The 23,412-nt window shown below is 37.2% G+C and overlaps 1 protein-coding gene across 5 annotated transcripts in view; it reads left to right on the forward strand.

Annotated features, from left to right (window-relative positions):
- EPS15 (epidermal growth factor receptor pathway substrate 15) overlaps positions 1–23,412 on the forward strand; it is a 64,914-nt gene that overhangs the window by 28,803 nt on the left and 12,699 nt on the right. For all 5 annotated transcript variants that reach the window (XM_021529282.2, XM_021529273.2, XM_077785356.1 and 2 more), the window contains exons 5-17: positions 838–933; positions 1,335–1,400; positions 1,829–1,954; positions 2,389–2,448; positions 3,238–3,432; positions 4,904–5,049; positions 5,846–6,005; positions 9,398–9,483; positions 14,819–14,891; positions 19,495–19,656; positions 20,258–20,455; positions 22,295–22,492; positions 23,053–23,127. In XM_021529282.2, the coding sequence (XP_021384957.2) occupies positions 838–933; positions 1,335–1,400; positions 1,829–1,954; positions 2,389–2,448; positions 3,238–3,432; positions 4,904–5,049; positions 5,846–6,005; positions 9,398–9,483; positions 14,819–14,891; positions 19,495–19,656; positions 20,258–20,455; positions 22,295–22,492; positions 23,053–23,127 (1,641 nt within the window). The remainder of the gene's footprint in view (positions 1–837; positions 934–1,334; positions 1,401–1,828; positions 1,955–2,388; positions 2,449–3,237; positions 3,433–4,903; positions 5,050–5,845; positions 6,006–9,397; positions 9,484–14,818; positions 14,892–19,494; positions 19,657–20,257; positions 20,456–22,294; positions 22,493–23,052; positions 23,128–23,412) is intronic.

Raw genomic sequence — 23,412 nt, forward strand, 5'->3', positions numbered from 1 at the left:
GGCTTTAAAATGGGCTGATGTGTAGCTGTGCAAAAATTTGCCGAGAAGTAATTTAAGGTTTAGTGTACTTCATTTACAAAGAAGGTGACTTTTTCCTCATAATCTTGTAGGAAACAATGCAGAAATTAAAATTATTGTAAAATCTTCAAAATTATTATTACTTTAAGTTTGGTGGACTTGACATTGGTACATTCTGTTTGGAGTTGTCCTTCCCAAGCTGTGGCAATGAGCAGTATGGGGACAAAATTTACATCTCAGTGGTGGTACCACAAGTTCTAATATGTGTTGCTGTTTGATTTGAAATATAAATAACAGTCCATGGAGAGGGAACTGCTTCTTCCCATTATAGGAAGAGGAGGAGGTTGTAATGTCTACCAAACGATTTTGGTTTTTTTTTTTTGCTTTTTCTGGTTCATTTTTCTGTTTTTCTCTACTCTATTAACCATTTGTGGGATCAGCTCAGTTCCTCCAAGATAAACAGCTGCAATTACACTTCACATTTTCACTGTTCTGTTATAGAAGAACTGAGTGCTGAGGACTGACTACACTGGCTGAAATTACTAAATTCTTGGAAATTACTAAATTATTGGAAAATTAGTTGCAAACTTTTTCTTACTGGAGGAATGAAGCATTTGCTGGCTGTTGCTTTCTGTTGCTTTCTGAACCCTTTTGAAGCCATGTGCAACTTTTCATATATATACTAATACTAGAAAAGCTCTCACTTCTTCTGAAATTTTGCTATCTTTTAAAATTATTTTAATATATAATATATTTTTTCATATATAATATATATTTTCATATTATAAACCCTTCAAAATTTCTTTTTTTTCCCTGTAGGAATTTTTTGTGGCTCTTCGACTTGTAGCCTGTGCACAGAATGGATTGGATGTTTCCCTGAGTAGTCTTAACTTGCCTGTTCCTCCACCAAGATTTGTAAGATTTCATTTTTAATTGAACTTATTATTAAGAACTGCTTTTAAGTGAAAATTTAGGAAGATTTGGTATAAATACGAAACACTTCAGAGGGTGATGTCGTAGGGTAATGGGGCCCTACAACAGGGAAAAAATCAAGCAACATGGAATAAGCTGCTACATGTTCTAGTGGGGATTTGAATATATAATTGCATATAATTTGGAGATATGTGGTATTCATTCTATTAGTGTTGTCCTTAATGGGATAAACATTTTAAATTCTGTGCTCTAAATTTTGGTATGAATGACTAAAATACAGTTCTGGCTTTGAGAAGCAACCTCTCAAATAAGGGGGTGGTTTTGCAAAGTGAGAATGATGTCTTATAATGTGTCTGCTGGTTTTTTGCCTTGTTTTTCCTTAGACTGATACTAGCAGTCCTTTGCTACTCAGTGGAACAGCATCAAGTGATCTACCATGGGCTGTAAAGGTAAACTAAATATTAGCTGTTACCTAGAACTGTTTTCTGGTTTGCAGGAAAACCTGTCTTTCTTAGAAAAATATAATGCTACATTTCTAAAGTATGATAGTTACTATTCCTGTCAAATTAGTAATTGGGCTAATAGACCTAATTTAATAAGAACACTTGACTCTTGGGAAATCTCTTCATGTTTAGAAATCTAAAATAAAGAAAAAAAAAAGGTTATCCCATGAAGCGATGAAAATAATTGAAGAAGAAATCTCACAGGGTTTTGGTGAGTCTCTGACTTAAAGATAGTATCTTTTTAATGTTTTCTTATAAGCATCAGGAACTGCAATGTGTATTTTTTTTAAGGAAATTAACACTTTTGAAAGAACTTCTGCTTCTCAGACTATGAATGTGACTGTGTAAGTAATACCTTTCTTCTGCCCCTGCAGCTGGAAGACAAGGTCAAGTATGATTCTATTTTTGACAGCCTGAATCCAGTGAATGGACTATTGTCAGGGGATAAGGTGAAACCTGTGCTCCTCAACTCAAAACTGCCAGTGGATATCTTAGGACGAGTAAGGAATGTCTTTCTTCTTAATTGTCAGTTCACAAGCAATACCTGTGCTGCACTCAGCAATACCTGTTTTTCAAATTGAAGATTTGTGATAATGAGCCTAAATAGTAAATAAGATCTTACGGAGTATGACTTTTGAACTGAAAAACAAAATTTCTTTTGCTGTTTGGATAGATCACCTCCAGCTTCAGTTTATCAGTTATGTGAACTCTTTAACACTTGGGTCAGGCAGGGTGCCTCTGTCTCCAACTTCAGAATCCCTCTGGCTTTGTGTGGTTTATGTGAATTTACATTGCTCACTGCAAACTAATGCTGTTAATAGAATTTGAGCTATGGTGGAGGGAGGCTGTTCTTGTGTTTGTTTTTAATAAGGTTTTAAGTAGGAAACTGCTGCAGTTCAGTCAAAGATGCCTATATTCTGCTTTTTATTGGTAGGTGTGGGAGTTGAGTGATATTGACCATGATGGAATGTTGGATCGAGATGAGTTTGCAGTTGTAAGTATCTTCTGCCTCTTGGGATTTTGAAAGCCTTATGGCAGGATTTAAAATAGATGCACTGTGTATTAATTTCTGACTATGTGGTTCATTTATTATCTTTATTCAGAGTCCTTAATCAAGTTTTAGTGCTGTTTAATGTTTCTGTCAGTTTGTTGAACGTGTCTCAGTACACAGCAGTAACTTTCTTTGTGGGTTAGATGAGCCATTAAAAAGTTACACCTGAGATCTGCTGTCCCATGAGACACTGTTTGCACTGAGTTTTACCTTAATCTTCGGTTTTTATAGAAGATAATACTGAACTTGAATGCTTCAAGGTATCCTTGAGGAAAGTTTGTAGTAAAGAAGTAGAAAGTTTGTAGTAAGTTAGAATTTTAACACTATTAAAGCCAGGACTAATGAAATAATGTAAGAAGTTTTAAATTAGAGATGCCCACAACAAAAGAATTAAACGCTAAGTGGAGAAATTTCTGGGAAAATGTTGATAATTTAAAGTGTTTGAAGTCGTCTCTCAAAATTCCACAAGTACTGGCACGAGCATGGAAAATTATTTTCATGTTCTAAAAGATACTGAACTTCACTTGCTAAGCACTGATTCTCAAAAGAAATTGGTGATGAAAAACACAGTTTAGAAGGCAATGAGCTGTATCAATTGAGGGGCTTGTGAAGGGGAAACAATGAAAAAATGCTACAAAGTTATTTTTTAATTAATTCTTTAGCCTCTATAAATATATGTATATGTATTTGTAATATATTTATATCCACACACTTTTTTTTTTTCTTGTTCAGGCCATGTTTTTGGTGTACTGTGCTTTGGAGAAAGAACCAGTGCCAATGTCCTTGCCTGCAGCTTTGGTGCCACCATCCAAGAGAAAACCTCTCAGTGTTCCAGGAGCAATGCCATTAATACCATCTTCAACCAAAGAGTCTCATCAGTCCTTGCCACCTGTGGGCATTTTAGCTGCCAAAACACCATTAACACAGGTACAGTTCTGAAGTTCCTGGGGATTAGAAGATTTCTGCTCTTAGCTCTGTGCTTCAGAGACTGCCTGTATGAAGAGACATGATACAGGTTTTTAGTTTGCTTCTTGCCCTGTTGGTTGGTTTTTGGAGGCTGATGGGAAGACCAGATAGAGAGGTGTAAAATTTACCCTGTCTTACTTCTCCTAGATTCCTTCAGATATAAACAAATGGATAAAAAATATTATTTAGTACAGATTTTTAAGAAAAAATAATTTTTAGAACAAATTATTTCAAGCTCAAAAAAAAAATAGTGGTCCAGGTTCACATCTGCAGAGCACCAGTTTTCTGGATGAAGACTGATTGGAATATAGATACCTTCTTAAAACAGATTGTGGCAGTCATGTATGTGTGTGCATGTGTGCAATTTGGAAAAGACATGAATTAAAATGGAATACATAAATGCAAGCAATGGGAAAAGAAAACAAAAGGTGCACCACATCCACCTAGACACAGGAGATTTGATTTTTGTTCTGAATGTGATTATTGGGCAACTTGATGCCTCTTACCCTCCCCAGGCATCTTACTTACTCTCATCATTTTAGAGTTCAGAAGCTGGGAAATGTCTTTCCAGTAGCTTATATATAACTTGTTATATTCAAAATAAGAGAAAAAATTGATAAGGGTATTTAAGGTAAGAACTGTGCTACTTAATGCAGCTTGGACATTTGGTACCCTTATTTGATTAATCAGTAAGAAACTGGTATCTTAATTTTGGAAGTGCCAGGGTTTTAACCTGGAAATTTCCTTGCCTTGAGGGTAAGTCTTCCTGTATGTATTGCAAAGCAGTGCCATTCTGGGTGAGTTTGTATACAGCACCATTTGGGAGTCATCTGTTAATGTAATCTGTCTGTGTGCACTGAAATTAATTAATATCCATACATGCACTTGAAGCTGTTCTCACTCAACCCCAAACAGCTTTATATTAGCTGAATTTTGTGAAACATTGCTCAAGTAACAGAAGTGGATCTAATTCCCATCTTTACCTTGTTCAGATGTAAATTTATAGTGTGCCCAACTATTAACAACCTGGGCTTGAGCAGCTGTCCAGTCCCTCCAGCTAAAGCTTCCCAGCTGTGTAAAGGGGAATAAAATTGATAGAGCCAGACAGCAGGACTGTGACTGAGCACAGTGATGAGGGAGGAGATCCAGCTTCCAAGGAATGCCTTTGTTGTACAGGCAAAGAGGGGCAGAGCAGCACCAAGCAGCCTGGGTGCTTTACTGAGGGAAATGCTTCTACTTGTCCAGTTGCTTGAGGATCTCTGCATGTCTGTTTAGGAGGATAAAACTGGTTCATGAACTAAGCACCTGTATCACTTTTTTAAAATCTGTGCTGTAGTCCTTGAATTATGTAAGTCTGAACTGGAAACAGAACTTGCCGGTATCTTAGTGTTGTGGTTTTGGTTTTTTCCCTTCCATCCCCACCCCCCTTCAGTGGGTTGTATCGCCTGCAGACAAAATTAAGTACGATGAGATCTTTGTGAAAACTGACAAGGACATGGATGGATTTGTGTCAGGTGTGGAAGCCAGAGAACTGTTCCTGAAAACAGGACTGCCTTCTGCTCTCCTTGCACATATCTGGTAGGTTTTTTTTCCTGTGACAGCTGTGTAGATGATGGCATAGTTCTCACTTCCTGCTCTGCTGGCATTTCTGAAAGTGACATTTCTGTATATAATAGCATGGTCTTTGTATAACCAGTGGTAACTTACTTGCTTCTGGTCTGGGACAGAAATGGGTGGAAATCAGGTTTATGCCTGAACACAGACTGTTAAAAATACTGCACTTCAGCTATCTGTGTGTATTTAAGAATCATCACATCATTACAGGTATCTGATCACTGATCCTACTCATATACAGGGAAAGGGAATTGTTTCTATAAAATGGTTAGCATGCAAGATTTATGTCCCATCTCATTCTACAACATGTCTTTCCTTACAGCTATGTATTCATTTGGCGTTATTCATTACAGAAATGCCTTCATTGCACCCAATGCTTTTTAATGCTGTGCTGTGAACTGTTGCCAGGCACATTGATAGGAACAATTTATTTTTTTTTCCCCCAAGTTATGGTTAACACAACTGCTAATTTAGGAAAATCACAAAAATGTAAATAAACTTGTGTTGGTTCTGAAAGTGTTGCTTCTGACCTACAGCCCTGGTTGTGCTTTTCACCAGAGTAAAGCTGTGGGCCTCAACATGCAAAGTGAAAGTGGCTGTTTGTTTGAGTGCTGTTTCCTATGCCTGTAGTTTTGTTTTAGAAGAGGATAGACACCCTAGCAATTTTCACATTTGTAAATTACACTGAACTACACTGAATAGGGCTGTACTTGGAGAAATGAGGATTTTTTTTTTTTATTTCATGTGCATCTCTGTACAGGGCTCTCTGTGACACCAAGGACTGTGGGAAGCTTTCAAAGGAACAGTTTGCTTTGGCTTTCCACTTAATTAATCAGAAGTTAACAAAGGGCATTGATCCTCCTCAGGCTCTGACTCCAGAGATGATTCCACCTTCAGACAGGGGTGTCAGTTTACAGAAGGTAAGGATGGGTTTGGCATTTTTGATGTACATCTCAAACAAATAATGTTAATTTCAAAGGCTACGCAAGAAGCAACCTCAAGCAACCTCGAGTGCTGGCATACCTTAAATTTATCATAATATCAGGAAGAAAGCAAATCTTAGGTGCAAAGAATTGACAAAAACCTTCCATCCATATTTCAAAATGAAGCTGTCATTTATTACACCTTCCAACAAAGCAGAGAGATCTTATGTTGGGAAAGCATTATTTTCTCTTTTGTAAGAACAATCCTTCTGCTGCCATTTTAAAGAAATTTGAGTTTCCATATGAAGTAACATGCACAAGTTCAGGGCTTTTCTCCTAATATGTTCAGTTACCATTTTTCATCAATATTTTTAAAAGAGTTTGGAAACAATGTAAACTAAAGGTTTAGAGTTATTTAAAATTTTAAAAGTAAATGGTCCTCCATTTTATACCTCACAAATTGTTTAGATATCTCCCTAGTTTGTTGGTTGCCATCTATCTTAATTCAGGAGTTAGCTGTACCTCAGCAGTTCAATTTGTAGCTATCAGAATGGAAGAGGTCATCACAAATTCTTATCTATTTTACACATCATGAAGTGTGATGTGAATTACCTTTTCTTGGTTGTGCAATACATTGACCTAATTCTACAACTTTCGTAAACAGAATGAAAAATTCACACCTGGAAAAATGAAACTCAAAATTTGGCACTACTTTTTTGAGTTTCTGTAACTGGTATCTAATTTGTTTTTACATTCTGTTTTTAAAAAGTAATTGCTTTATTTGCAACTCTACTAATCTTTTTTATATGTTTGCTTTCCTTTCTATGTCTCTTTTCTAGTTTGGGCTGTTTTTTCCATTCTGCACCACTCTGCTTTTCATCTTTATTATTCTGTCAGTTTGTTAACTCTGCTTTCTCAAGGTTAGAGAAACTTTGCTTTTCTAATATTTACTGTCTGTTGGTTTAATAATGAACATCTTCCTAAGACTCTCACATAGTCATGAATGAGCTCAGCACTTCTCTCAGGTGTCACTGTGTGTTGCAGCTCAAGTTCTGCTGATTTCCAGCGTCGTTCATCCAGAGTAAGCCCAAGGTTCTCCCTTGAGCCCAGACCTCTGGGGCTGTTCCTGTGGGCTGTTTAAACTGAAAACAGAAATGCTGTGTCTTCCTGGTGGAATTGCAGGGGAAGTGGTGACAGAGAGTAGCCCAGTGTGGCATTTGGCAGTTGTCATTAGGATTAATACCCATGGGTTTACTGAAGATATCAACGAAAATTGAATGATTAGAAAGCATTAGATGTTGGTTATTGCTGTTCTGTGGATGTAAATTGATTTTGTAAAATTCTCAAAGACATCAGTGTGGTTTTTTTTCATTACTAACTTAAGTGATGAGTAAGAACATTGTGTAAAAAGTAAGGTAGCTTTCAGTTTGCTCTGTAAATCCTCTGTAAACAAGAGGGTTTTTTTTTACTAAATTGAGCTGAACCTTTAGCTCATTTTGAGCTTTTTTCAAAAGAGGTATTGTTTTGTTGATATGAAAGAACTTTTTGTCCAAGATTATTGCTCAAGATTTGAACTCAAAGGATTGAGTCAGTAGGCAGAGATAGGCTTTTTGCTGGTTTTCTTGATGTGATGTGGCATACATGGTAAAAAAAACAAAACCAAGACACTAACTTAGGCTTCATTTTCTGTGTTGACCCATACAAAGGTGATAGCAGAAATACCAGTAAGTAAAACTGTATTCCATTGTGGTTTAAGACTTGTTGCTGTGTTTCCTGACCCAGAATTGTTTGTAGTCACCACTTGCATGGCAAGCCATAAAAATTAAACTTTTATGTAAGGTCCTCTCAAAGAATTTTGATGGGAATTTCCTTTTACTACAACTTTGAGCTAAAAACTGGAGGTGCTGTTTTGCATGCATGTTGCAGTGTAGTAATGGCAGCCTGTGGGTCTAACTTGTCCTTGTTAATATGGATATTGAAGCTAAAAACTATTGGCTTTTATGCTTCTGCCCCAACCAGTTCTTCTGAGCAATTGAAAATAAGATTTGAACTATATTTTCCTCAAGTTTCATGCTGGCATTAGTGTGCAGAATTTCTTTAACTGGTGAAAGAAGGAAGCCTGGAAAAAATTTTTTTTTCAGCTAATATTTCCACATGTTCCTTCTATCCTTGTCATAGGAGAACTAAAAACTCCCCTTGGAACGCCGGGACCAACACTGCAAAACTCCTGTGTAATTCTGTAGAGCAGGATTAAACATCATAGCTAGTTTATCCATTTGAGAAGCTGTACACTAACCAGTTTAAGAATAGCTATATAGGTGGTTTTTTGGTTGGTTTTTTTTTTTTTTTTTTTTTTTTTTTTTTTTTAATCCCAGTTCATACCATTTGTGCTAGTAAAATATGCATGAATAGTCTGTAGCTCTGCTGAATAATACTCTCCGCCACAGCGTGCTCACAGTTTAGGTGTTCATAGCTCTTGGTTTTTTCCTTCCCCAGAGTATCAGTTTGAGTAAGCACATAGTTAATTTTATCTTGCTTTATCTGTAGAGAAACTTAAGCATTTAAAATTTTTTGTGTTATTTTGGGGGTATTACTTGCCTTTTTAAATTATATGTATATACTTGTCCTTGGAATGTGGTGTTTGTCCTGGATGACTTTATTCAAGACTTGAAGGAGCTGATGTATTTATAGGAGGCAACTACAATGGCTGTTGCTTTTCTAAGCATGTTCATGTTGTGACAAGGCACAGAAGAATAATTACAGCATTTGTAATTTCTGTCTTCAGCATTTGTTCTCTATCCATTTATGTGTACTTTTCCTGAAACAAATAATTTGTATTAGTCTTTGTCTTATAAAGACATTAAGTAAATGGGAGCTCATGGGTATAAGTTACCCTGTGAGTTTGTATTATCAAAGTTTCAGTGAGTCAAACCAGCTCAGTATCCCTTAAATCCTTGCAAATCAATGTCTGTACTCTGCAACATGAGGATCACCAAGGTGAAGAAATATAAAAATAGTAAGCAAACCTCTCTCAAATGGATGCTAGACAACCGCCTAAATATTAGCTGTAAGATGAGACTTGTTTTTGAGCGAGATTCTATGTTTTTTTGTATGATTATGAAGTCCTGTGCTTTTGTGGACGGTGTCTTCAAAGGTGTGCAGGAGACAGCTCTCTTTGAATTGAGCTGTCTCCATACTTTGGCTGTGTGATGTGTTCTGCTCGTACAGCATCTGTACTCTTTTGGGGTTTCTATGATTGAAGGTTTGAAATACCATGCTACCAGCAGTTGTTACAAGAGGACAGCTCATGTTGCCACAAAAAATAAAATTAATGCAATAGTTGAATAGCATAAGCTCTAGACTAACAGTGTTTATTTTTTATCTTTCAGAGTACTCAAGGACCGAATTCTGTAGCAGATTTTTCTGCAATTAAAGAACTTGATACATTAAACAATGAAATTGTGGACCTGCAGAGGTATGTAAGGGAGGAATAGCAAAAGTTGCCTTGGATTCAGTTGTGCTGTTTACTGTTTGTTAAAAAAAAAATCAGTGCAGGTGGTAGTACTCTGCTGAGTAAAGGGTCAGCATGTCTGTAGTACTCTGTGACATTGCTGCTCTCTGCTCACTCACAGGAGTGTACTTAATGACAGCAGGACTGTGAAGACTGTCCCTTGTGCCCTCAGGTTGTGTTTCAGAGAGCTCTGTATCTCAGCAGCCTGACCTGGAAATATTCTCCATTGTTCATCTTTATTGGCAGATTTGAACGAAGCAAATCTTTAGGGTGCTGGAACCATATATACATGGTGTTAGTTACCTTTTATTTGTAGAAGGTGTTCCAAGGACTTGGTTTCGGTGGCAGTAAGGAAGTGACATAGAAAAGATCAGTAAGTATGCAGGATAGGGAGTGGGAAGATGACTGTGCATGGACCTCTGCTAGGGTTTTGATGAGGGTAAAGATGGGGATGCTGCTCTTGTGTAATAAAATAAACTGCTGGACTGAGAAAAATTGTTTTGATGTCTGGAGGCACTTGGATCCCATTAATTATTTCTAAGATAATTAAGATGACTTCAAATGACTAAGAAAATCAAATTCATATATTTTGTATAGTCTTGGTAATGCTCTTGAGACAGCAAGTATTTTTCTTCTGTGTTTTTCTTGTTACTATCATAAATCCACTGAAAATTCTATTAAGAACAGTAAATTTTCCTATTTTTTAAGTGCGGGTGCTTTGTCATGGTGAAATCTGCCTCTCTAATTCATGTCACTTGTGGGAATGATTTAACTTGGCAGTGTGTCAGAGCACAGAGTGTTTCCTAAATGCATAAATATTTTTTCATTTCACTTGCTTATTCTCTCTTATTACTCCCACTGCCTCCTTGCTTCTCTCTGCTCTGCCTCCACTGTTCTTCAGGTTATATTAATTCCAATTTTTGACACACATTTATTAACCTGAAATAGGATTTGCAACTATGTATATTTACTCTTGGTATCTTAGAAGGAAATAAATTGTTGGCTGGCATGAATTTTTAGATGAAGTTGGTTTTCAGTAGGTGGACTTGCAGCCTAACATGAAAGCCAGGCTGTTTGAGTCTGTTTTTTTTTCCTTACTGTGAGGTATGAAGGAACCATGGCCCTGAAAAAGTTACTGCTTCCATTTCTTGAGAGGAAAATATGCATTGACAATTATTTTAAATTGAATGATACTAGATTGTTGAAGATAGGGTAGAAGCAACTCTTAACGTGTATTTGTTTTTAGAAAGGGGAAATTTACTTTGATATGAATTAGAGGTTCAGAACAGATGGGGATTAACAGTGTGCTAAATGTAGGAAACTTTTAATCTTTGATGAATCCACATTTCTATTACAACTGGTGAAGTACACTTTCAGACTTGATAGTTGTCATATAAAAATGTAATTTAAACTGAAGTTATTTTTGTTCATTATTAAACAAAATAGATTTTCGCTGTTGGGATTCAATATATATTAAGACTTCTAGTCTCTGGCTCCATTGAGAAGTGTCCAAGAGCTACATTTCTGAGACCCAGTAATAGGATTTGAACCTATTTTTGAAGTGCACTTCAAAAAACAAAGAAAAAAAAAAGGCAGGAGAGGAAGTGGCCAAAAGAATGACAATGTGTGGAGAACAGCTTTTGGAGAGACTGTGCAAAGAATACAGAGGTGATGTCTTTGTGGCTCAGCAGTTTGTGTGGGAAAGAGGTCTGGTGGTCAATAGCTTTGTTTATCTTACTTTGATGAATACAATGTCAGGAAGGTGGGGGTTGAGGATCAGATGAAGAATAAAATGCAGAACACGTATTAGGGAGGATAATACCCCTCTGGTGGGGGGAATGATCTGCCTTGGGACATTGTGGAACCTGCATCATTTTGAGCCTGTTTGCACTGCTGTCTCTAGATTCTGTTTCAGTTGCACTATATGTTTAGAAAGATATTTAAACCTTTTCTTGATCAACATGGTGGGAGGCTGGACCATTCTTTTTCAAGCCATAAAACCTTTTCCTTCCCCAGCAAACCCAGCTTTACTTTTTTGCTTTCAAAGTTAGTGTTGGCACACAAATTCATGGAATTTCTTCAGTCTTTACTGACTGAAGAATCAATACATTCCTCTTTAAGCAGAGGAGTAGTTGGGCTTAACTTGGGATATCTCACCAGAGATGTCATCCTTCACATATGCTGGATAGCAACATTTAAATCATCTTGAAGTATAAATCTGGTTAAAAGGACCATAAAGCTTGTGAGTTGGTCTCTTAATAGCAATGAAAGAGCAAAACAACCCCCAGAAAAACAGGACAATCTCTCCCTGCCATACACTTGCATCAAACCTTTGTTTCAAATTCCAGAGATCGACATTACTTTAGCAAAGAACTTGAATGTAGGATAGATCATTTCTTCTCAACCTCTGGTTTGCAAGTAACTGAGCTGTTGCAGCAGAAGAGGTTGTGAGTAACAAATGTTAGAAGAAACAAGGCAAACCCTTGGCATATTTTCTGGTATTGCCAAACTGAATTACTACGACATTAGGAATTCCCACAACTACAGATATATGTGAAAATAAGAAATATTGGGCAACTATGAGTGTAGATAATGCTACCAGCTCTGTGAGTATTCATCATCTTATTATGGAAAGAACTATGATTTTTTTGCTTTAGCATCTAAGGTGATTCAGCCCAGCCAGGGTTGAATGTTTGGCTTGAGCACCTCTGCTGACACAGGGACTTTGCAGTTCTCAACTATGACAGATATTTGCAATGTGCTGGCTCCCATTTATAAATTACTCCATTCAGAAATTAGTATTAAATTTAGTGTTTTGGTAAATCATGAAGCATCTGTATGGGAGAAACCATCTATTAGTCATTGCTTTTAGTTTATTTGATATGAGGTTCTCCCTATCTGACTGCTATTAAAATGCATAGGGAATTGTATTGCTTTCAAAAATTGACTTGAATTGGTTACAAGTGTCCTTTGTTGGCATGACCACAATTCGTATTGGGTTATTTTTTGGATGTAGTAAGGGACTTCATGATCCAGGAAATCAGTCCAACAAATCAATTTTATTAGTTGTTTTTGGTTCTTTCAGTTGCTGAACATTCCTAAAGGGGCATAGCAGATAGTTTATAAAAGAAATTGAGGTATTCAGAAGAATTTGTGAATTAAGTAGTTTTGTGTTGTCTTTTCTTTGAAACAAAGAGGCATTTCTGGGGGGAGGATGGGATGTGTTATGTGCAGACTATATACACTCAGATTGTTTTCCTTTGCCTGAGACTGCTGCTAAGCTTTTCTTGTTCTGCCTGACAATACTTCTTTCACTTGCTTCTTTCCAATTCATTGTTTGTGCTTTGATTTGGCTCATGGAAGTGCCAGTGGGTGGGTGTTGTATCCTGTTGCTTAGTCCAGATTGCAGGGATTTAGGTACCTGGCTTTTGTTGAAATACAAAGGAAGTGATCTGCATATCTGACAGTCTCAGGCACATCAGTGACAGGAATGTATAAATGCTATATATTAACCAAACATACCTGTGTGCAGTTCTATTTCTTGCTCATTTTTCCCACCCCAGCAAGAAAAATAACAAGTATTTGTTTTCTTACTCTTTTTTTATCATCAGTCAGGAAGAATATATATTAATGTTGGCTGTGCTTGATGGGTGTTTGTTGAGGGCTTGAAGGTATTTTTCAGGCTGATTTGTACATAGACCTGTAGAAGTGCTTTACTGAGACCTTTGTTCATGGGAAATTATGGAAGCCAAAGCAACAGAGCTTGTTTCAAGCCTGTGTTGAAATGCTTTATATAGCTAAGTACAACTATGCTACAGATGCTTACTGAGTTAGAGGAGTGTTTTGTAGCTTTGATTGAAAAGGTAAAGATTTTTTTAGAATTTCCAGTTTCTGATGACTGGAGAGTGATGAATTTTATGAAATTTATGATATTTATTTTATTAATTTTATGGAAGTGTGATCCTTTATTTTGAAGGATCACACTTAACAGAATAATTAGCCTTGATCTTCAAAGTTCCTCTTTCCACATCTTTCCTTTTCCTTCCATTTAAACTTACCCTTTGGGCATAATCAGGAAGTTGTTCTTTTATCAAATAATGAGAAAAATAATAGCAGAGTATAATCTATAGTAATTATTTGTCAGATCAAATATTAATTTAAGATCTAACATCTGGGTTCTTTTTATTTTTCCATTGTGTGTGGTTTAGCAGTAAACTAAAACTTTCTCAGTTTGCGTAAAGAGCTTAGAGTAGATCTGCTTTACTTCAACACAGAAATGCTTTCTTCTGTATCAAATAAGAGTTTTAGATTGACAATCTGCTGCTATTAAAATATGAAGCTTCAGAATTTTGGTTTATACCAGTAATACAATCTAATAGCTTTTCACTATGGTATTTCATTTAGAAATGTTAGGTTTATTGTTCAAATTGTAACTTCAGTGTGTGTGTTGGTTTATTAGCAGAGACCTTATGAAAGTACGTATCTACAGAAGATTGTGTAAAACCTGTAATGCTTAATGCTTTTCTGCATCTACAAATGGAGAAAAGATTCCATATGCTGTCTAGAGAGAAACACTCATGATTTTTTAATAACAGTAACACTTCTGAGTTGTATGCATTTGTTCCCCTTCTTAAAGCTATTGTTATGTCTGACTGATGAGAATTTATTGATGATAATTCCCCTGTCATCAGCAGTCACTTAGACTTGAATAAATGTCTGTAGAGGCAGGCTTGATATGACACAGCAGATCATCTTGTGTGGAGTGTCTGAGCAGATTGTGATTCCAGCAAGCCAAGCCAACCTTCCTGCTCCTGCCTGAGCTTCCTAAGAGACAAATCCAAAATCTGCCAGCCAAAGGGCATTAATGGGCTCGGCTGGCCTGTGGGAGTGTTCCCTGGCTGCTGTGAGCATAGGCATGGCTGTGTTTGCAGGGGTTAATAGATGGAATCTGATGCAATCCCTCCCACTTTTCCTAGCAGTTTTCATTAGACAAGTGCTCCATAGCAACAGTGAGATCACTGGAGACAGTATTTCATTGATTTCTGCCTCCCGCCCCCTTCCATTTTTGAGCCATTCTTATCACTGGAGTGCAGTTGGTGGAAAGACAGGGGGGTTTATGCAGAACACTTCTGTGGGCTTCTGTCTTGTAAATAATTTGGAAAGCAGAAATCCCTCACATCTTTTTTGTTTAATGTTTCACTATGTATTTAAAGAGAGATACAGGCTTAGGGGGCTGGATAACTGTACCTGCTGTAGCTGATGTTCTTAAGTATTCTTGCATTGTTTGCTGGTCTTCCAGGGAAAAGAATAATGTAGAGCAAGACCTCAAGGAGAAAGAAGATGCCATCAAGCAGAGGACAAGTGAGGTCCAGGTAAATAAACCACCAAATTATTGTTCAGACACCTGATATTGCTGAATTGCACCATGTGCTGTTTTAATGACAGTGGGATTACTGAGTCTTTAGATCATGTCACTTATCCAGTAAAAAGAAAAAAAATGGTAGCTAAGAAAAAGAATATACTTTGAAGTGTATTTTCTATATGATTTTGGGTTTGTTTAGGTGTGTATATTTATATAAATGTGCAAGATCCTATAGGCTATATAGCATGTGCATGGAGTTTTAAATGAAAAATATTACAAAAGGCTAGATTTTTCTTTCTTTTCTTTAAGCAAGATTATCTACTGTGTAATTAAAACTAAAGAGGACACTGTAGCACTGTAAATTAATTAATAAACTTAAGTGGCTGAATTAAAAGGGCTTGTGTATCAGGCTGCTTCTGCAGAGGCACAGTAATTACCAGCTAGGGAGAAATGTTGCTTCAAATTAGTTTTGCCTAATATAAGTGAATTTTAAAAAGAATCTGTTGATTTTTATTTGAAAGGATGATATTGAATTTCTTGAATATCTGAAAATCTAAATTTACATGTGTTTTGCAGATGTTAAAAATTATGCAGTCAGCATCAGTGTTTAGAGTGCTGACAGACTAGCCAAGCTCTGAATTAAATATTGCAAAGCAATATTAAATTGTTAAATCAGTTAAATTTTCAGTTGCTGTTGTAAAAAAATACCTTGTGTGATATCTGACCACTTATATTTATTTCTAAATTTATTTTAAGAATCTATCATTTTCCATAATCTTTACTTAAGAGCAAATAATGCGAGATTTTGGCATTTCAATTTTGCTGGGGCTGAAAAGGAGCTAATGTGCTACAAGAGTTGTGAATTTTCTGCAGGGTTATTTAATATCCTTGGAGCCTGGATGATAATTAATAGTGTGACCTTTGAGGAGATAATCAGATGCTGGCCTGTTGGTCATGCTGGCAGCAGCTCCAGCAGCTGCAGGAATGCGTGTGGAAGTTGCCCATGCCTGTGCTCCACGGTCATTCCCCTCCCCACCCTGCAGATTCCCTTTCTCACTGTTCACAGAATTCTCAGGGGCATTCCTGGCTTTGCACACAGGATTATTTTGTTGATGTCTTCTGGAATCATGTGAGGGTTGAGTTCTTCGGTGCCTTTTTATCAAGCTTAAAAACCTTACCTTGAATGTTCCAGCGTCATCCATGTGTGTTTGATAGGCAGTAGCATCACACAATACCCTGAGTCTCTGCATCCTGAGCAGTGGTGCTGGGAGCAGCTGTCTCAGGTCTTTAACCTGTTAGTGGTCACACAAGCTATTTGTTAAATATCGTTAGAGTTCTGCCAGTCTGCAGAGAAGGAACAATCTATTATTGGCTTGTCTGAAAAATGAGAAACCTCCAGGATCAAACAGGAAATGGCTGCAGCATTTATTTAATCTGGTGGCCCTTTATCTTTTCTTATTCCTGACTGGTGGAGGACCTGCATGTTTCAATAAACTTTCTAGAACTTCAAAGAATAATGGGATGGATTAAGGATATCTTTCCTTCATGCATTTTTCTTTTGGTTTTATTCTAATGAGGACATTTCTAAAGATGGTCTACCAAAAAAACAGTTTGCTGTCACGTGCCTCCTTGTTTCAAGCTAATTTTGTGGCATGACACTTCAGGGCTTCTGATACCAGAATTCTTTCCACAGACCTATTTGTAATCTCAAATATAGCCATGGTCAGTGATCAGTCAGACTGATTTGTATAGGAGGAGGGAAAGAATGACAGTTTTTTTTTCTTCTATAAAATAATTTCTAAACTGTGTAAATAGGTACTAAAAAGCAAAGGCAGAAAAAGAGTTTTAAAGAAGATGTAGCATATTGATGGGGTTTAATGTGCTTGTTAAACTATCAGCTCTTTAGTAGCAGAGACTAAGAGGTGGTTCCTCAAAGTTACATGAACCAAGTATCCCTCAGAATTGGATTTTCTTTTTCTCTATTGCAGTGCACTCATGCCATTAGCAAGTCAATGAAGATTCACTTTTCTGTCCTCTCGCAGGCTTGACATTTTCTAGCACATGAATTGTCTTGGGAAGGACAGGCTGGCAAGCTATTAAATCCATTGTCCATGGAAATACAGATTCCTAAACTTTCCTTATCCAACACTATATTGGCATAAAGAGTTACAATGATCATGAATCTAATACAAGGATTGTTATTACCATCAGAATGGCAGTCTGTAACACCTCAAATATCTTAGTGGTTTTCATTTAGAGTCTTGTTCAGTGCTGCTGTTATGCTGAAGGGTGTTCTTTGAAATTGAAGCTTAATTACAGCCTGGTTTACTTCATGAAGAGGCATCTTTGAGTATGATAGCAAGTTTTATGTGTTGTATCTACTGCAGCCTTTAATTCTGGAGAGATTAGGTGCATATGTGAACAGAAACCACCCCAGGTTTTGGGTTTGGTTGGGTTTTTTCCTTCTTTTCTCTTCTGGCAGCCATCAGGCTTAGTTAGGTCTCTTCAGTGCTTCTCTACTGCTGTGCCTAGGACAGACGAAAGTGGAGGTGATCTATATTTAGCTTATGTGGATGTGAATTCTTGATTCCTCTAGGAAAAAGGAGGCTGAAGTCTCTTTAAGCTGTTACTTTTTTCCTCCACTGCTTGTGTTAAGTGTCAGCTGATCCTTGCTTTTCAAAACCATGTGAAAATGAAAGGATCAAGAGTGTCCCAATTATTCAAGTCAGTAGCTGCTCTGAGAGCTTTTTGTTTGCACACTGGTTTTTCTCTCATGGCTTAGAAATAACCAGTATTTTTCCTAGTCTTACTGCTGTATACTGACATACTCTTCACTGGAATTCAGATTTTATTTGGGGGGGTTTTTGTGGGGGACTTTTTGTGTTTTGGTTTGGGAGATTTTGCATGGTTTTGTGGTTGATTTTTAACATAAAAGCATCTCAGATGTATCTTTGGGTAGCCCTCCAGCTGTCTTGAGGTTACCTAATTCCCCAGCATCTGACTGCTGCATCATATGCCTTTCTATTCCTATCTGGTTTTTTGTCCTCATTATGTGGAGGTGTTAGCACACAACACATGGATAAACTGTCCTCCTCACCAAAAAGAACCCAAACAAAACACTCCTAGAAAAGGAGAACAGGACTGTACCTTAGAGCAGCTCACAAATGTATGATCCAAGCAGAATTTCACATCTGCTTTCTTTCTTTTCCTCCTTATTTTTTTTTGCTCTCTGTTCATTTTTTAGCTGTTGATGATTCTTCCTGAAATTGCTGTATTTTCTCAGAAAGGCTGCAATCTTCTATTTTCATCTAATACTTTTCCTTTTGTATTAATCCTTTTTGATCTCCCTGTATTTTCTCTTCCTCTTGATTTTGACAATTCTTTCTTCTTCCTGCATACTTTCCTTGACATGTTTTTCAGTCTTGTCTCTGCAGCTTATTGAAGTATAACCATTTATGTTGCTCAGAAATTAACTAATTATTTTTTGATGCTACTTAATATACTTAAAACACAAGACACATACTTGCTGCTCTTTCATAAATCAGAAGACTCCATATTGTTGTGTATGAAATGTGCATTTTTTACCTGTATTGGTATATAGAAAATAAATTTTTGGCTGATCCTTGCAAAACTGGGGGCAGGAATGTCCTAGGAGGCAGTACATTTGGGTTAATGGTCTTTTACCATGCTCCAAAAAACAGTTCCTATTTTTGGCCATGTGTTTTTGAAGGGGAAGGAGTAGAATAAAGGATTTCTATTATGACAAAATCCCTGAATGTTTTGGGTTGGAAGGGGCCTCAAAGCCCATTTCATTCCAGCCCCATGTCATGGGCAGGGTCACCTCCACTATCCCAGGTTGCTCCAAGCCCTGTCCAACCTTGCCTTGGACACTTCCCGAGATGGGGCAGGCACAGCTTCTCTGGGCAACCTGTGCCAGGGCCTCAGCACCCTCACAGGGAAGGGTTGCTTACTAATGTCCCATCTAAACCTGCCCTCTGTCAGTGGGAAGCCATTCCCCTGTGTCCTGGACTCCATGTCTTGATAAAAAGTCCATTTGCGACTTTCTTGCAAGCCCCTTTTTGCTGCTGGAAGGGGCTTTAAGATCTTCCTGGAGCCTTCACTTCTCCAGGGTGAACAACCCCAGCTCTCTCAGCCTTTCTTGATAGCAGAGGTGCTCCTCCCCTCTGACCATCTTCATGGACTCCTCTGGGCTCACTCCAACAGGTCCATCTTCTTAACAAGAAACTCAGTAAAACATAGTGCTAAAGCACAGGATAGAGACACTGCAGCAGCCTGAATAAAGACAGCTTTGAAATTCAGAATGAAAACCTGACCTCTGTGTGAGGAAAACAGTGCATCTGTGTGTTGGTGTATGATCTCAATACTTCAGTGAGATTTGTTTTACTGAAGAAAAGCAAAGACAAACAAGCTGATTATTTTTATGTCATTGAATTAGAATCTGAAAGTGCTTGTTTGTCTGATATCCATGTGAGCTTCTGGAAGATAATTTGTTGATACTTTGAAATCTGGGTTAGCACTGCAGTTTGTACTGTGGAATTCAGTGGTTAAGGGGAGAGAAGGAACAAATGTCAAGCTGATGTGTTTTATTTCAGGATCTCCAGGATGAAGTAAAGCGGGAAAGCAGTAATCTGCAGAAGCTGCAAGCTCAGAAACAGGAAGCACAGGAAACCCTTAATGATCTTGATGAGCAGAAGGCCAAGTTGGAAGAACAACTTAATGACATCAGGCAGAAGTGTGCAGAAGAGGCCCATTTGGTAAGCTCTGGTGGCCAGTGCCCTTGGGAAGCATAACTGCCTTGCCTTGAAGAACTCAGCCTTGCAGAGTTACAGTTGTTGGGGCAGGAAAAAAGCTGTAATGAATAAAATAGCCTGAGTGTCAAGGTTTTGTGACCAACAAGAGCATAGGAGATACATCACTTCCTTCAGTGTTCCTAATTTAGTGTCAGTCTGTCAACAAACATATTGAGATATGAGACAAATAAGTCTTAAAGCAGTTAGCAAAATTATGTTACAATATAAATGTAGTTAGAACCACTGATTACTGGGATTGATTTCTTAGTGGTCAAAACAATATCATCTTATGTAGCTATTGTATTACTTTAAGATATGAAATTATCTTCTCAATGCTAGAAATATCTGTGTTGGTTAGAAGAACAGCTAAAACACTCTCTTCTTATTGTGACCAATAGGGAATTAACTATTCTCATTGTTCATTTGGGTATGAACTATAACCTCTGCAATAGCTATGAGAGTTTTTACTTTTTCTGATCATAAATAATAGTATTTGGATGTGTTTGGAAGTGTTGTTTGGGTTTTTGATTTTTTTCTTTTACTTTAAATACTATTCATGCTTTAGATTGCCATGCTAAAGGCTGAAATAACAAGCCAGGAATCAAAGATTTCAGCTTATGAAGATGAACTGACCAAAGCCCAAGAGGAGCTGAGTCGCCTGCAGCAAGAAACTGCAGAGCTTGAGCATTGCATAGAGTCTGGGAAAGCACAGCTGGGACCTCTTCAGCAACATCTGCAGGATTCACAACAGGAAATCAATTCAGTAAGGCAGTGTGAAAGACCAACCCCCCAAAAAATATTTTGAGCTGGCAGTCTTTAGTGTGGTTTGCCTTAAAGGGAAGGCGTTGTTTCCTTTATTCTTCACTGTTTGCTCATGTCTTTAGTTACTTACACATGTGTTCTGTGGTAGAAGTTGTTAGTTTTAGAGTCTGACTTAAGTTACTCTAGATACTTCATGGTCTTTCTCCAAGTTTATTAATTAAAGGGTTTAATTTATTATTGTCCATAAATAATTTGTCATAATGTAATGAGTGAAAAATGGATAATGCAGACTTAAATTCTCTTTGTCCAGTAGTTTCTGAAGTTTTCATCCTCCATAGCCTCAGGCTTACTCTCACTATTCTTTAATTGAAGTGAAGTTGATATAAAATTACTGATAGCATTTACTTAGTGCATTGTTGAGGGGGAAGAGTGAGGTGGATGGAAGAAGAAATTGGGTTGAGATGAGACACTGAGAGGCAGAGAGCCCTGTGCTTTCAAGTGGCTGCTGTTGCACACTTCCAGTTTCCCGCTGTAATCAGTGATTCGTTATAACTTCAATGATGAGCTTGCACACCCTTTCCTCATGGTTCTCCTTCCCTGCTGCCAGCTGTGTTATGTGTTAGCCACTCACACTGGTACCAAGTTGAAAACAAAAGACAAAGCCTACCTTTGAACCCTAGAAATGGCTGACTTCAGAGTTGGTCATTTCACACAATTCGCATCTGTAGCTTGCTAACAACACTTAAAACAGTCATAATTTTAAAATACGGCTTTTGGTTTGGAAACTGGGATTTAAACAAATGGATTTTTTTCATAATTTCATCACAGCTGGAAAGATGGTTATACCACTACAGTGTTTTTATATGGCAAGAGATGGTTGCCATGAACAGATTTGAGACTGATAATATAAGTGGTTATGCTTGACTGTACTACAGACTTTTTTTCACTAGGTTTTATAGCAGTACTCCTGATTTTATTGCTCTTGATTTCTAAATAAGGAATAGTAGGTGTTTTGGTGCTTTAGGCAAGATAATCTAATGGCTGCTCTGTGGTCAGTTAACTTGCAAGAAACCTGATGGTGTCTTTGCTGACACCCCAATAACTCTATTAGTTGGCTGACCTAGCAGAGTTCAGTGGGATTTATGCACCCAAATATCTGATTAGGTTTATTCTTTTGCAAAACCTCCCAGCTGCAGTAATTCCTTCATAACTGGCAGGTTAGTTGTAAATGTGTGCTGCATTATACATCTTGCTGAAATAATAACATATGAATATAAGTGTCTGCTTAGGAAGATATACTTGGCTTTTGTAGACTTCAGAAGTCATGTGGGAGATGATAATGAAATCATAGTGTTCCTTCTTGGAAGATGAGAATTCTGATAAAGCAGCCTTTTTAATTTTGAGTTTAAGAAAATTGCAAATACATAATCTAGGAAAAAAACCCAAATCACACACACACACAAACCCATGTTGAAAACAAAAATAAGAAAAAAAAAGCCTAACCATAACTCCCCAGCAAAACCAACCAAACAAAAAACCCCTGAAACCTTTGCAACTTTCTGATGAGTTTGAATAGCAACAAGTCTTGGTGTTGCCAGTGACACAGTCTTCTTCCTTGGCAAAAGGTGTGTTCTTCAACCATTCTGCACTTCTGCTAAATAAAATTTCTGCTTATCTCTCAAATTTCACCCTTTATTTGACAGAACAGGTTTTTATTATATTTGCTTTTGAAAATAAGATTTTCAGACATACATCACCCACCTTATATTTAGGAGGGATGCCATTTACTAGCTTCCATGTGCTGCCATACTGATGCTAATACATGTAATTCTGTTTACAGGTGCAGACAAAGCTTCTTGAGCTGAAAGAACTGGAAAATAACCAATTTAGTTGGCACTCTCAGCCCCATGGTACACTTGTTAATGGAACTGTGGATCATTCTAGTCTTAGCAACAGCAGCAGTGAAACTGCAAACCTTAATGAGAATGCTGAGAGGGAAAGTATAGCAGAAGAGGAGCAAACAAACAGTGTGTCTCCAGTGAGTAGGGTTTTGCCTACTTGATCACGATGCAATGCAGCTGTGAAGTTGGAATAAGTTATGAATGTCCCAAGATTAATTATGTTTTTAAACACTTACACAACTGAATTATCAGAGTGTTTTTCTGAGGGATTGTGTTTTCTCATATCTGAAAGTTCATAAGCAGAAAAGGGGGTAATTTTAGTTTGCCTGTAAAGTAGCAGTAACATTTTTTTCTGTATTTATTTTCAAAGCAAAATATCATAAATTGAATAGCAGAATTAACATTAAAGAAGCGCAGCTGTCTCCATTTGGTGCAACGAGAGCAAAATAAGGAAAAGTACAGAAAATCTAAAACTGTCTTGCTTTAAATGTTCCTCCTTATGTCTCAGTAGATTCATGATTCATTTATTTTTTTAGAACTTTTACAAGTTTATGGAACACTAAAATGTGTGCTATAATAAGCATGAACCTCTTGAAGTATGTTTTTATATATTCTGTGATTCCATTTAAAACTTAAAATTTTATTGTGCAGTCTTGTATTCACTTATTTATGGTGAATTGCTTTTACCCTTGTACAGGTAAGGAATAGTCCTGAAACAGCAGTTTCAGTAGGAGAAGAGAAAGAGACCCCAGCAGCAACTGTTACCAAAAAAGTGAGTTTCTTCAGGTTTGGGGGAGGAAAAAGTAGGTTAAAAAAAATCCTGGTTAAACTGTTTCAAGCTTGCATGATGGTCATATAACAATAGAGGAATAATTGTCACTTCCTACTGGTTTTATTTAGTGTGATATCTTGAAAACATTTAATGTCATGTAGCAGGCAGGTTGTTGAACAATATTTTGGATCTTCATTGATGAATTGTATAGAATTCCAGCTGTCTCTTTGCTTTAAACTTTAAGAAACCACTGAATGGCAACAGGAGATGACTTAAGTGTTCTTC

The sequence above is a fragment of the Lonchura striata genome, chromosome 9 (assembly GCF_046129695.1).
Source record: "Lonchura striata isolate bLonStr1 chromosome 9, bLonStr1.mat, whole genome shotgun sequence".
NCBI classification, from domain to species: Eukaryota; Metazoa; Chordata; class Aves; order Passeriformes; family Estrildidae; genus Lonchura; species Lonchura striata.